Source organism: Oncorhynchus keta, chromosome 14 (assembly GCF_023373465.1).
Source record: "Oncorhynchus keta strain PuntledgeMale-10-30-2019 chromosome 14, Oket_V2, whole genome shotgun sequence".
Lineage (NCBI taxonomy): Eukaryota > Metazoa > Chordata > Actinopteri > Salmoniformes > Salmonidae > Oncorhynchus > Oncorhynchus keta.
The window spans coordinates 40,165,884-40,180,016 of record NC_068434.1 but is presented as its reverse complement, the minus strand read 5'-3'; the positions used below and the strand labels follow the sequence as shown (position 1 = coordinate 40,180,016).

The window sequence follows — 14,133 nt, the reverse complement described above, 5'->3', positions numbered from 1 at the left end:
TGTATGTGGACATTGCAACTCTATAGATGCTTGTCAGCCTGCAAAGTAAACACTTCTAAGGTAGGCATAGCTAAAATAAATATGACTAAACTAAAAAAAGTACATTTCCTGAAGAAATATGTGGGCTAAGCCAAAAGCACAGCTCTAAAGATTTGTGGCCTATCATAGCCATTTGATCTTAGATATATTGAATGAGTGAATTGTTTTATTAAGGCATAAATGTATTTGGTTGTAAAGTTGCAATGTTTTACAATTATTAAATATTTTGGAAGATGGAGAGCTACTGGGTGTGCATGCTTTTGTAAGTGCCTCCCAGTGTCGATACCACATTTAAGCATGCCATTTTTTTGTCATTGAAATTAGTTTAAATGTCATGGAGAAGTCCTGGAAAAGTCATGAAAATCCATCTGTCAAAATGTGTATGAACCCAGGTTTGGGCTTCTTGCTTCATCCTGTAGAGTATTTGTTTTTTCAATTTGCAGAGTACAAATGTACAACACCCCCCAAGAAAAAAATAATCCCACAGCTGAATCTAGTTGATGACCCCTGCAGTATGGGATAATATAACGATTGGAAAACGCTGTATTCAACCATGTTATTAACAAATCAATCATTTTTCAAAAACAACAATATTCAGTCAAGTAGGCTATTCACATTTTTTGTCTTTCTTTTTTCCCCAGTGGCTTTAAAACACAAGAGGGAATAGGAACGAGGGAATAGGCAAGCTAGTTTTCTACAAGAAGAGGCACCATACAACCTCACAACACACATACACACAGAAAAAAACACAATTATTTGCTGAAGAAGGATATTCAAGAACTCATTTATCAGATGAAAGGGCAGGCCAATTTTACTGACATTGAAATTCTGGATTTCACTTCAAGTTATTCTGGACCTCACACTTCATACTTACTATATACACATACATATATATATATATATATATATATATATATATATATATATATCTGTATGAACAGTGAAAAATACATACTATATACTTTTATAATCTAAATAAATATCTTGACACAAAATACTCTCATATACAGCACATACCAGATCTTTCACTCACCTTTCTCCTATATACCTCCATTGTGTTTCTAACCTTATGCATATCCTGAAAACTATACAGTCAACATGTTCTCAACAGAGATATCCATGACAGTTCAGCAAAGTGCCTCCTAGTTTAAAAGCAGAAACTGTTGCTGGGATTTTGGACACATTGAAATTGACAGCTATGGGAAATGTAGTGCTCCATATGCATGTTGTATTCCCAGTTCATTTATGTTAGGTGTCATATGCTGTCAGCTGTTAGTCCACGCCACCTTGTACTGTCCTCTGCAGGCATTCTAGAAGAGTCTTGGTGTGTAAGTGGGTCAGCATTTTACATCTATGTACTGTACAGAGTCCGCAGTGGACCCACGTTTGCCTGTGCTCTGTCACACAGCAGTCAGTGCCTACAGGTGACAACTCGGTCTGTCAATCGCCTACAGCGTTGTTTCGCTGACCAAGTCCCTGTGGCGGGGGTGATCAGTGTCCGTGTCCTAGTCTGACTCCATCTCGATCTTCACCTGGGGCACGGGGAAGGCCATGCCACGGCCGTGGGCCATAGGGACCGTCGGGGACGAGGGACAGGAGATCTTCAGATGCAGGGTGATGCTGAGGAACGGCAAGTTCCAGTTATCATACATACATGTGGTCCTGCGTGGCTCAGATTGGTTCGATTACCGCTGTGCCGCACATACAAGAATGTATGCATCCACTACTGTAAGTCGCTTTGGATAAAATATTCTGTTAAATTAAATATATGACATACACAACGAGAGGCAAGAAACACAGAAGGAAGGAGGGACGGGAGAGGGGTAAGGTAACCTTGGGCTAGACAGGGAGGTAGTCAGTTGTTAGATGTAATATGGATCTGATGCATAGTACCAGAGAGTAAATTAGACTAGAGGGGAGGTTGGACAAACTAATGTGAAACAACAGGACAGAGAGTTAGGCTGGCTGTCAACTGTGATTGATGTCTGTTCTTTATGCCATAGTGTTTCAAGCCTTTCTGTGGATCATCTGAATATGGTGCAATTGCAAACTGCAAACTGATATTAGTTCCCTAATATCAGGAAACGCCCATTGATACCTGCCATTGGTCAGTTCTGGTGTTGTGAGACTGATGGTTTCTCGACACAGATGATTTGATTACATAACATGTTAGGATAACTAACGTGGCAGGTTTGGATAAATAACGTGTCAGGTTAGGCGACTTAATGTGGCAGGTTAGGTGAATTAGCGTGGAAGGTTATGAGACTGAGGTTAAGGTTAGCAGTTGCCAACAATTGTTGTCCTCTACGTGAAAAAAATGGCCACAGACCAATGGCGAGCATCAATGGGTGTAACTTGATATCAAGAAACGCCTATATCAGACAATGCTTCTAATTGCGGTCTGCAATTGCACCCTTCTTGATCAGGTCACACCCTATTTGGAATGTGAGGGGTGGGAATGAATGCAATGTACAGTTTGTGAAGAATAAATGCAAAACTTCACTTAATGAAAGTTTGTCCTTACTTTGCAGTTTTTCCTTTCCTAATTTATTTAGAAAAACCACAAGCAAAGACGTAGGTCTGACCTTGGGCGGCAGGTAGCCTAGCGGTTAGAGTCGAGCCAGCGACCGGAGGATTGCCAGTTCGAAACCCATACCTAATGGGAAAAATCTGTCAGGAAGTGAGCTGGTAACTGGAGGGTTGCTGGTATCAAACCCTAGATGCCATTGCCTACAGTTGTGCCCTTGAGCAAGGCACTTAACACCCAGAACAACTGCTCCACGTGCGCCCAGTGTGGCAGCCCCCTGGTCCAACATCTATAACCTGTGTGTCTTTCGGAGGGGTTGGGATAAAGCAGAAGTTTCAGTTGGTCCTTGATCTTAATCTTCAATAAGTCTATTCTGAACTATGCTTCCTTAAACGTAACGCAGACACAAATTGTTGTCATAGTTCCTATTCAAAAATACCACGCAGAGGTAGGCATGACTAACAGGATAGAAGGGGAAGAATACGCAACTATGTGGGATGACGACACAACTAAACTAAACATTTGTGTTTGTGAATGGGACCCATAGATAGGCTACTAGACGATACAACACATGGAGGAAAAAGAAACAACCAACACTGTGAGAAAAGCCTGATGCATGTGGCATGGGGATGCACACATACAGTGGGCCAAACGCTGTTCACTCTCAAATACTCAAATACTGTGCATCCACTACATTCAAATATAATCGTAAACTTTTATGAATCTATTCCAATATGTCAAACGTTTCTACAGAATATAAACCGTGCCGTAGAAAGTGAAAATACATAGGAGATAGTGTATAGCTATTGGCTAGCATGCTGGAATTATGCACATGCTTGTGCCTGTGGTGTGTGTACACATATCGAGAGACACTGACACAAAATGACACAACTAGCTTCCCTAACGCAGCATAACGCAGCCTTAAAAATAGCAGCAAATGTTGCTTAGCACAGGGCTTCCCCAAACTCGGTCCTGGGACTGCCCCTTAGTGGACATTTAGTTTTTTCCTTGGCACTAGGGGGTAAAAAACACGTGCAAAAACTATCTGCATCGTATCAAAGTGCATGGAGAGAAGGGTGTGAAGGTATATTCTCTGAGAACAATATGGAACACTGTCTGTGATAAATTATGTGTGTATTTATAGCTGTGTGTGTGCGCGTGGACATGTTTAACTATACTTGTGGGGACCAAAAGCCCCCACAAGAAAAGTAAACAAACCAAAATCTGACCAACTGGGGACATTTTGTTAGTCCCTACAAGGTCAAATGCTATATCGAGGGGGTTTAGGGTTAAGGTTAGAAATAGTGTTAGGGTTAGAATTAGGGGTAGGAGCTAGGGTTAGTTTTAGGGTTAGGGTTAAGGTTAGGGTTAGGGTACGGCTTACGGTTAGGGGTTAGTGAAAATAGGATTTTGAATGGGACTTTATAGTGTGTGTCCACAAGGTTATTTGTATAAGACCGTGTGTGTGTGTGTGTGTGTGTGTGTGTGTGTGTGTGTGTGTGTGTGTGTGTGTGTGTGTGTGTGTGTGTGTGTGTGTGTGTGTGTGTGTGTGTGTGTGTGTGTGTGTGTGTGTGTGTGTGTGTGTGTGTGTGTGTGTGTGTGTGTGTGTGTGTGTGTGCATAGGCGCCTGAGCAATGGCACATATTACATGATTAAATCTGTGAAAGAATGTTTCTCCCCAAGCTGTTTACAGGTATTTAACACGCTTCTGCATTTTTGCCATCTATTTCCCCAACATCAATCGGTGAAATCACATAGATAAAATGTTTTAATTCAGTTACAAAAGTAACAGTCCTGGTTGAGTGCTCGGTGCGAGTGCACATGTGGCCGCTTCACAGTTACAATGCAAAATTAAAAAACCCATAATATTTGTACCCCGATAGAACAGCTCTACTTTGCTTGGTAAGTAAAATTGACTCCCGTTGCATAGAATATTTCTGTTGCTGAGACAAGTTTTAAACATCGTCATGGTGACACAGTGACAAAAAAACGGAGGTCGGAGGTAGGTATGGATGGGCATCAGTCTCTCTCAATCTTTAACCAGATAAAAAATAATTAAATACAGTACTATTTAGTGGAATGTGGTTTGAAAGACAATGTTAATTTGCTTTGACACCAGTGTTCCATAGGCCTACGTGTGTATTTGCGGGGCACAACTAAAAATAAACTAAGCCAAGCATCAAGCATTTCTTCTCCCATTAGGCCTAGAAATACATGCCTAGAGAAAAAGTATCTAAACGATGGGATACACAAGCTACATTCCTTGTCAAATGATGACAGTTGCGTTCCTTCTATTTTCCGCTTTGGTTACGTTGTGACCTGCTAGTGCCCTTTGAGTTGGTTAGTCTAGGGCTAGGCTACACAGGTTCCTCACTGAAAATATGCAAAAACATTAGTTTGACAAAGACAAAGACTGTATTTTCATCAGAATCATTAGGCCTATGCCTACTGTAAATATATGTTGTGGCCGTAATTCGCTACGTGGAACTGTTCGTTTAGAAAATTCCAAACAGGCAGAATAAACTAAATCGAACATCTGAATGAAAAAAAAATGTCTTTCAACACGCCAAATTGAGTCGCGAGATGCAATTCACTTCACACTTTTTTCATTTGGAAAAATATTCTGTTGTATTTTATTCTGTTATAATACATTATGGGTTTTTTTACTACAAAATAGGTGCCTTGACTGTTATAATGGCTCGGGAAATAAGAGCGTCTTGTCTGATAAATTAACAAAACAAGGCTACGCCATTGCACAGCCATAGGCTTCTACAAGCAAGCTCCACTGCTGAGGTTACTGCATTTTGAAGATTGTATTCCATCACATAATATAACCAGTTGATGTTGCGGTTTTTAAAAAAAATCTTAAATGGCACTTGTTTTTTTTATTGACAATTTAGAAATGAGGTTTTGCAATCTGTAATGATTATGATAAATTAGGCATTGTTGCGCACTGTTGGCATATAGGCCTAGATAAATGTGCACATATTCCTTTCTGGCCTTGTGTTCTAAAAAACACTTGAGTAGTCGACCTCAATATAACTTGTGGCAGAACTTAAGACAAATAGGTGTGTTCTGTTCATAAATATAGATTCCACCTGTAAAGAAACAGTGTACAATTGCAGGAAATGTTTTTAAAATGTTTAACTCTTTTTATTATTTTTTTTTACTTTAAGACAAAGTCAGGCGCCCATGTGTGTGTGTGTGTCCATGTTTTGGGTCTGCATAAATCTGCCAGGCTGATGTTTCGTGTTTATGTAATCTATGTATCAGGGGATGTATTTGCCTGGCTGGCAGTGAGCGGCCCACTGTGACTGGGCGTCAGCGGGCTGAAGGAGGTCTCTGTAGGGGACATGTAGTTTAAGCACACAGTACCTGCGGTCCAGGTCAGACTCAGAGCTGGGCGAGCAGTTGGAGTAAGCGCGGTACTTCTCCTGCGTACAAACACACACACACACAGCCATCAGAAATACATTATTTTGCTCTAAACCAGCCAGTTGGTGGCAGTAAATCTTAACGTTTCTCACCTTGTCTTTGCTGTCGTCTGCTCTCCCTTTCTTCTTGTCTTTCTTCTTCGTGTCATCTTTATCGCCCTTCTTCTTATCTTTCCCAGGCAGGATATCATCTATCCAGGCCAGGTCGTGTTGAGAGAACACCATGTCCAGCATCTTACGCACCACCAGCAACCCCAGGATCTGTTCACCACACAAGCACATTATCCCAGCTTACATAACTTCCATGACAAGAAAATAACATCAACAGGAAAGAAGATGAAAGTTAAACTCTTCATAAGTAACCAACATTTACATCACATCAGGTCATTTGTATGTTGAAGTGTGCTTGAATGTATAGCTGAAATTATGTCCGTTGTGATTTCTGGTTATAAATCTAAGTAAAACTTTAGCTTGTGAGAGCTGCCCATCTTTTTTTATGCATTAATGCAGGGGTTTCATACACATTCCATTGAGGGGCGAGTGTCTGCAGGTTTTGCTCCTCCCATGCACTGTTGATCAGTTAAGCTGATTTATTGGTAAAAACTCACCTCAGCTGGTTGTCTAGGTCTTAATTGGACACAAATTGAAAGGAAAGACAAAAAACAGCAGACACTCAAATGGGTTTGACAGCTATGTATTAATGCTTGTTCCAATCAAAAGCGAGTCATGAATAATACCATGACAGGGAAGAGGATGGCCAAAACGGTGGACTTGAGAACCCAAAGGACAGCCAGACAGATGATCTGGACCAGGGTGAAGAGGTGGACCCTCCTCAGAGGCACGTGACGCAGGAAAGGGAAGTCAGGCTGATACTTGGACGGCATCATGTACAACTTGATCCTCTCCCAGAACTACAGGGGAGTGACAATGAGAACACACATTCATCACTGTCTGCATTATTCTCAATTTCCAATGTTTTATCTCCATAAGATATGCAATTTGGCAGACACTTATCCAAAGCAACTTACAGTAATGTGTATATACATTTTTATATGGGTGGTCCCAGCAGGAATCAAACCAACAACCAAAGCATTGGAAGCTCCATGCTCTACCAACTGAGCCACACACAATTGTTTATGGATAGGCTGTTTATGGATAGGCACAATAGGCTTGTGACATACTGTATTTCCATGTATACATTCATGGACCCTGTCTAATGTTTGTTCACCTCGCTGTTGACATTTTACTCTTTCGTCTGTGACATTTCCCTTTGATTGGCAGGGTGCAGCCAAAAAGCACAACACACAGAGCACAAACAGACTCACTGAGCCCTTCACTGAAATCCTAGCTCCGCTCTGAGCAGCCTAGCTAATGCCCTCATCAGAATGCATCTCCAAATTGCTTTAGACGCGGCTAGAATACAGTCACCTTCCCTCCAGACACACGGTTTCTGATAAGGAAAAGAACGACATCACAGAGAATGCATCTTCATTTGGAGATTTGAATTCATGTCAGAGGAAGAACCGGCATACCATGAGACTTTCAATTGACACAACCACTGGCTGTCTACTTTGTTTTCTGGTATATACATACCTGAATGCCGCTGAGAGATGCTACGCCCATGTAGAGAAACACACCGTAAAGTACTGGCATGGGTATGAACTGTGAGTGAAAGAGAGGGAGAACACACATCTTAAACACACAGACAACATCAGCACATTATCTTGTTGATCCCCTTTGATAATGTTACGTGGTGGTATAGAAAACACTGATTGCACCCCAAATGGCCAGTGCACTACTGTTCAGTGCACAACCTTTGACCAAGGCCCATAGGGAATAGGGTGCCATTTGGAGCGCAGATACTTTTTATCCTTCATCCATAATCCTTGTTTCGGTCAGAGGAAATGAATACATTTTACTGACCTGTAGAACGGGAGCCAGGAAGATGGAGACTCCAGTGAGAACAAACACCAGAATCCCTGTCAGTCTCTGCTCCCTGTTCAATAGAGAAAAAGCGAGAGAGAAACAGAGAAGGGATGACTACCAGCAAACCTTTCCATCTATAATAGACAGCAGACAAGAGACAAGCCCTGCCTGGACTATACTGTCCAGTACATCATCCATAGTCAAAGTCTACGGTCACTGCTCAGTGCTCCCTCACCTGACACCAAGGAACTGGGGCTGCTCTCCAGGGGCGCTGGACTCACTTTCCATCTTCAGCGAGTCGATGTGTGCGATGGAGATGACAGTGGCAGCCACATACCAGGGCAGGCCCAAGAAGGAGCACACAGCCATCAGCACCCCCACCCAGAACAGGTCCAGGTGGTAGCCACACCCTTTCTGCCAGGGAGGAACACACAGGTGGAGGGACATACAGAACAGAGTAGGACAAACTCACAATGGGGGATGACATTGAGGCAATTGTCCTATGCATTATGTAGGCCCCAACATGACACCAAAACCCAAATAAGGTTCTAGGAACTATAGTTTACCTCTACAAGTACATCTCTTATATACAATATAAATGGCTCATTGTGGCAAACATCCTCTCTCATGGACAGATTCTGCACAAATTACACAAGATTTAGTTCTGGGTTAACCGAGATTATGGCAAACAACATGTGTGATGCCCACTGTGATCTCCAAAAAACTGAGGTTAAACTTGTTATCAATGTCTGCACTATAACAGGCTTGGCTGTGTATATAATAGAGAACATCCAGGTGTCCCTTCTAAAAGAGGTCTCCTGAACTCAATGGGACTTCCAGGATAAATAAAGGTTAAATCAATCAATAAAAACACCCCTCAAAGTACCCTCAGTTTGTTCTCCTTCCGGTTGACAATGACAGCACTGATCTGCTGGTCCATGAAGATGAGGATGGTGACCAGGAGAGCAGGGACGAAGCTGGCCAAATACACCCACCATGGGTTCTTCCCAAACGGCAGCACTATCCAACCCCGGTCGGGACGTGTGGGCTAAAGGGAGTCAGTAAGGGACAGTGTCCGAGTGACCATTCATTGATTAAAGGACATGTACATACATGTATAATGATACACAACTGTTTTAGGGTACGGTCAGGAATATAACTAATAAAAAAGAGTAGCTATTTTGAACCTGTTCCTTTACCTTAAACTCTGTGGGAACAATGAGCTTGGGGGTTTTGAGCCCGATTAACCTGTCCAGACCCACAAAGGTCATAATAGCCATGAAGATGGAGAAGTCACTGATGAGCTTCCGCAGCTGTTGACAGAAGCCACAGACAGAGCAAGAGACAGACACACAGACAGACATAATAGACAGAGACACGGACAGACACAGAACAAAGCAAATGAAAAGAATTGAAAATATGTCTAGCGAGAAACATAAATCATCTCTCAAAGAAATACACAGTTTATTTCCAAAACACTACGTTCACACATTTAACTTTTTTTTTTCATCAGAAATGATTGCTTACCTTCATGTCTGTCAAATATTTCTGTTCTCAATTCAAAGACTATAGATCTTTATAAAAAAATATGTTTTTTTGCAAAACGCTATATCCATTGATTTGCTGGAATGGAATGTTCATATCCTGCATATTTGACTGTGATATGTAGTTGTCTCACCTAGCTATCGTAAGATGAATGCACTAACTGTAAGTTGCTCTGGATAAGAGCATCGGCAAAATGACAAAAAATGTACATGTACAGTATATCTCATATTATTGTATTGAATTATAAAATATTGATGTCACAAATGTACCATTTGTAAATTTCTTTATAGAAAATGTAGTTATTTGCTACATTTGACTGTAAAACCTAGCAGTACTACTTATTTCTTTGAGAGAGGCGGATATATTGCATTTAGCAAAAAAAAAACATATTTGTCTGTCTAAAATGAAACCATCAAGTTCTAGATTTTAAACAAATACATGTCTATCATTGAATAGCCCCATGCCATGATTAGATAGTGAAAAAACACACCAATCACTTTGATAATTTCTTTTAAAAAATAAAAGCTAATTTACCAACATTTCTGAAAATGGATATATAGTGTTTTGGAATTAAACTCTTTAAATGCAGAGACACAAACACAGAAAAAACACTTGTTTTTTAAGCTTGTTCAAGATGGTGCCGGAGGAGAGGACTGCCATCTTATCGGATCTTAACCAACCATGCAATTTCTTTGTTTTTTTAGGTTGTTCGTAACTTGTTTTGTACATTTTGTTGCTGCAACCGTCTTTTATGACCGAAAAGAGCTTTTGGACATCAGAACTGGGATTACTCACCTCAAATTGGATGAGGAGTTCTTCAATGAGTCGGACGCGAAGGATATACTACAAACACCCGACCAGGCCCAGATCCCTGTGATTCACTGGAAAAGGAAATGTAGGTTTCGCGGAAAGAGATCAGGATTCCTTCTGAGGATCAGGCGACGAGTGGCTAATCTGCCCTTGCCTTCCGTTCTGCTAGCTAACGTTCAATCACTGTAAAATAAATGGGGCGACTGTACGGGACATTAAACTGTAGGACAGGACAGAACAGCAGCCTCTGGTAAGACACGGGGCGGGGACCTATGCATATTTGAAAACAATAACTGGTGCACGATATCTAAGTAAGTCTCAAGGTTTTGCTCGCCTGAGGTAGAGTATTTCATGATAAGCTGTAGACCACACTATCTGCCTTGAGAGTTTTCATCTGTATTTTTTGTAGCTGTCTACATACCACCACAGACCGATGTTGGCACTAAGACCACACTCAATGAGCTGTATTCCGCCATAAGCAAACAGGAAAATGCTCATCCAGAGGGGGCATTCCTAGTTGCCGTGGACTTTAATGCAGGGAAACTTAAATCAGTTTTACCTAAGTTCTATCAGCATGTTAAATGTGCAACCAGAGGGGGAAAAAATGTGAGACCACCTTTACTCCACACACGCGTACAAAGCTCTCCCTCACCCTCCATTTGGTAAATCTGACTCTATCCTTCTGATTCCGGCTTACAAGCAAAAATTAAAGCAGGAAGCAGCAGTGACTCGGTCTATAAAAAATTGGTCAGACAAAGCAGATGCTAAACTACAGGACTGTTTTGCTAGCACAAACTGGAATATGTTCTGGGATTTATCCGATGGTATTGAGGAGTACGCCACATCAGTCACTGGCTTTATCAATAAGTGCATAGAGGACGTTTTCGTCCACACAGTGACTGTATGTACATAGCCATATCATTGGAAGATTGACCATAAGAACCAGAAGCCATGGATTACAGGCAGAGAAGAATGCATTCGCATTTCAATGAAGAGAGCTTGAGGATTGATTCAAACAACGTTTTCCATGAGCTGCCGTGTAGGTGACTTTCGGTTAGTTTCGGTAGCCAAATGCATAGTAACAAACGGAACAATGGACAAGAATCTTTCAGGACAAACTGGACATCTGCTATGTAACTGAGAGTCTCCTTATTGAAACATCTGAAGTTCTTCAAAGTAAATTAAATCCCTTTGCTGGTTTTTGTGAATATGTTGCCCTAACCTAAATGCTAAGCTAGCTATCACCATCAAACAGGCTAAAGCATATTTTGAAAATCTGAGACGACAGGATTGTTAAGAAAATGATAATGAGACAGGATTTCATTTAAGAAATCGCTAATCGTTATGGTAATGAGCTTGAGGCTACACCGCATGCTCTAGAGCTGCCGCTTTCGAGCGGGACTCTAACCCGGTTGAACCATGGCAGGGACTTGCAAACCAGGGCTTGCAAACCATTACAGACTACAAAGGGAAGCACAGTGAGAGCTGCCCAGTGACACGAGCCTACCAGACGAGCTAAACAACTTCTATGCTCGCTTCGAGACAAGTAACACTGAAACATGCATGAGAGCATCAGCTGTTCCGGACGACTGTGTGATCACGCTGTCCACAGCAGATGTGAGTAAGACCTTGAAACAGGTCAACATTCACAAGGTTGCTGGGCCAGACGGATTACCAGGACATGTACTCTGAGCATGCGCTGACCAACTGGCAAATGTCTTCACTGACATTTTCAATCTCTCCCTGTCTGAGTCTGTAATACCAACATGTTTCAAGCAGACCACCATAGTCCCTGTGCCCAAGAACACTACGTCTCTAGCCATGAATTGCTTTGAAAGGCTGGTCTTGGCTCACATCAACACCATTATCCCAGAAACCATAGACCCACTCCAATTTGCATACCGTACCAACAGATCCACAGATGATGCAATCTCTATTTCACTCCACACTGCCCTTTCCCACCTGGACAAAATAAACACCTATGTGAGAATGCTATTCATTGACCACAGCTCAGCATTCGACACCATAATGCCCTCATAACACTAAGCTAAGGATCCTGGGACTAAACACCTCCCTCTGCAACTGGATCCTGGACTTCCTGACGGGCCACCACAGGCGGTAAGAGTGCGTAACAACACATTCGCCACACTGATCCTCAACACGGGGGCCCCTCAGGGGTGCATGCTCAGTCCCCTCCTGTACTCTCTGTTCACTCATGAATGCACAGCCAGGCACAACTCCAACACCATCATTAAGTTTACTGATGACACAACAGTGACGGGTTGCATCACTCCCTGGTATGGCAACTGCTCGGGCCTCCGACCGCAAGGCACTACAGAGGGTAATGCGTACGGCCCAGTACATCATCGGGCCAAGCTTCCTGCCATCTAGGACCTTTACACAATGCGGTGTCAGAGGAAGGCCCTAAAAATGGTCAAAGACTCTAGCCACCCTAGTCATAGATTGTTCTCTCTGCTAACGCACAGCAAGTGGTACCGGAGCACCATGTCCAAGAGGCTTCTAAACAGCTTCTACCCCCAAGCCATAAGACTCCTGAACAGCTAATCAAATGGCTACCCAGACTATTTACATTGACCCCCCACGCTGCTGCTACTCTCTGTTATTATCTATGCATAGCCACTTTAATAACTCTACCTACATGTACATAATTACCTCGACAACAGCGGTGCCCCCGCACATTGACACATTGACTCTGTACCAATACCCCCTGTATACAGCCCCGCTATTGTTATTCCCTGCTGCTCATTAATTGTTTGTTATTCTTATCTCTTACTTTTTTTAAAGGTATTTTCTTAAAACTGCATTGTTGGTTAAGGGCTTGTAAGTAAGCATTTCACAATAAGTTCTACACCTGTTGTATTTGGAACATGTGACAAATACTATTAAATTTGATTTGAAGCTGTATTCAGCTATAATATAGGTGAAATAGAATATTCCTGTCTGTGAGTAACATGCAGTTTCAGGATACCATGGGATCTACTGTAATATGTACATTGAGGAGTTTGGGGAGACAATTGTATACAAAAGTTTAGATCTAAGCATGTTTCGGTCATTGCTCTTATTTACACCATATCTCCATGGAGATTACCCCAAATCACCACAGATTACACCTAATCATATCTGCCTCAAGTGTTTTAAATAGATCATCTTTGCCTTGAAAAAGTATGAAACTGTGGCTGAATCAGGCTGCTATTTGCGATGCAGCCTCTATGTCAATGAATAAACATCCAGCTCCTCTTCAGTTCGTTCTAGTCTCACCTTGGTAGGAAAGTAGCGGCTAAACTTGAACTTCTTGAGGGAGACGGTCATGGAGTAGGTCCCGAAGAACAGGATGAAGGACATGAGGGCCAGGTCAGGGACGTACTTACAGGTGTTGCCCACCAGAGAGCCTCCGTACTTCACACACTCCTTCTTACTGAGCTGGCTCCAGTCCAGGTCTGTGATGTTCAACTAAGAGGAGAGAGGGATGCAGGAGGGCAGGGAGTAGGACACCGTTTTAGAGGTCAAAGAATAAGGTGAAGGGGAGAGTAATGGCTGTGAGGATGTGAGGTTTCTTGGGAGAGAGAGAGAGAGAGAGAGAGAGCGAGAGAGAGAAGATAAAAGGAAAGAGAGTGCAAGAGAACATAAGGGCGACGAAAATAGTAATATGGGAACTAATCGACTTATTTTTCAGACTCTTCAAAGGAAAGCCATTTGCTGTAAACAAATAATTCCCAATTGGTTGATAAAGTGTCTACATGATAAAGTGTCCTTGTTTTGAAAGAAAAGCACATTTTCTGTCCATTAAAACAACATCAAATTGATCAGAAATACAGTGTAGTCATTCTTAAT

The 14,133-nt window shown here is 42.0% G+C and overlaps 1 protein-coding gene across 2 annotated transcripts in view; it reads right to left on the bottom strand.

Moving 5' to 3' along the window:
* Positions 1 to 947: 947 nt before the first annotated feature.
* Positions 948 to 14,133, bottom strand: part of LOC118393411 (electrogenic sodium bicarbonate cotransporter 4-like) — a 60,913-nt gene continuing 47,727 nt past the window's right edge. Inside the window, exons 16-27 of one of the 2 annotated variants that reach the window (XM_035786056.2) lie at positions 13,561 to 13,752; positions 9,126 to 9,239; positions 8,813 to 8,974; positions 8,162 to 8,340; positions 7,924 to 7,996; positions 7,594 to 7,662; positions 6,738 to 6,911; positions 6,094 to 6,261; positions 5,942 to 6,000; positions 2,774 to 2,870; positions 2,625 to 2,695; positions 948 to 1,659 (exon numbers count right to left, since the gene is read on the bottom strand). In XM_035786056.2, coding sequence (XP_035641949.1) covers positions 2,642 to 2,695; positions 2,774 to 2,870; positions 5,942 to 6,000; positions 6,094 to 6,261; positions 6,738 to 6,911; positions 7,594 to 7,662; positions 7,924 to 7,996; positions 8,162 to 8,340; positions 8,813 to 8,974; positions 9,126 to 9,239; positions 13,561 to 13,752 — 1,341 coding nt within the window. In that variant the 3' untranslated portion in view covers positions 948 to 1,659; positions 2,625 to 2,641. The remainder of the gene's footprint in view (positions 1,660 to 2,624; positions 2,696 to 2,773; positions 2,871 to 5,941; positions 6,001 to 6,093; positions 6,262 to 6,737; positions 6,912 to 7,593; positions 7,663 to 7,923; positions 7,997 to 8,161; positions 8,341 to 8,812; positions 8,975 to 9,125; positions 9,240 to 13,560; positions 13,753 to 14,133) is intronic. The other variant, XM_052461758.1, reaches the window with a different exon arrangement.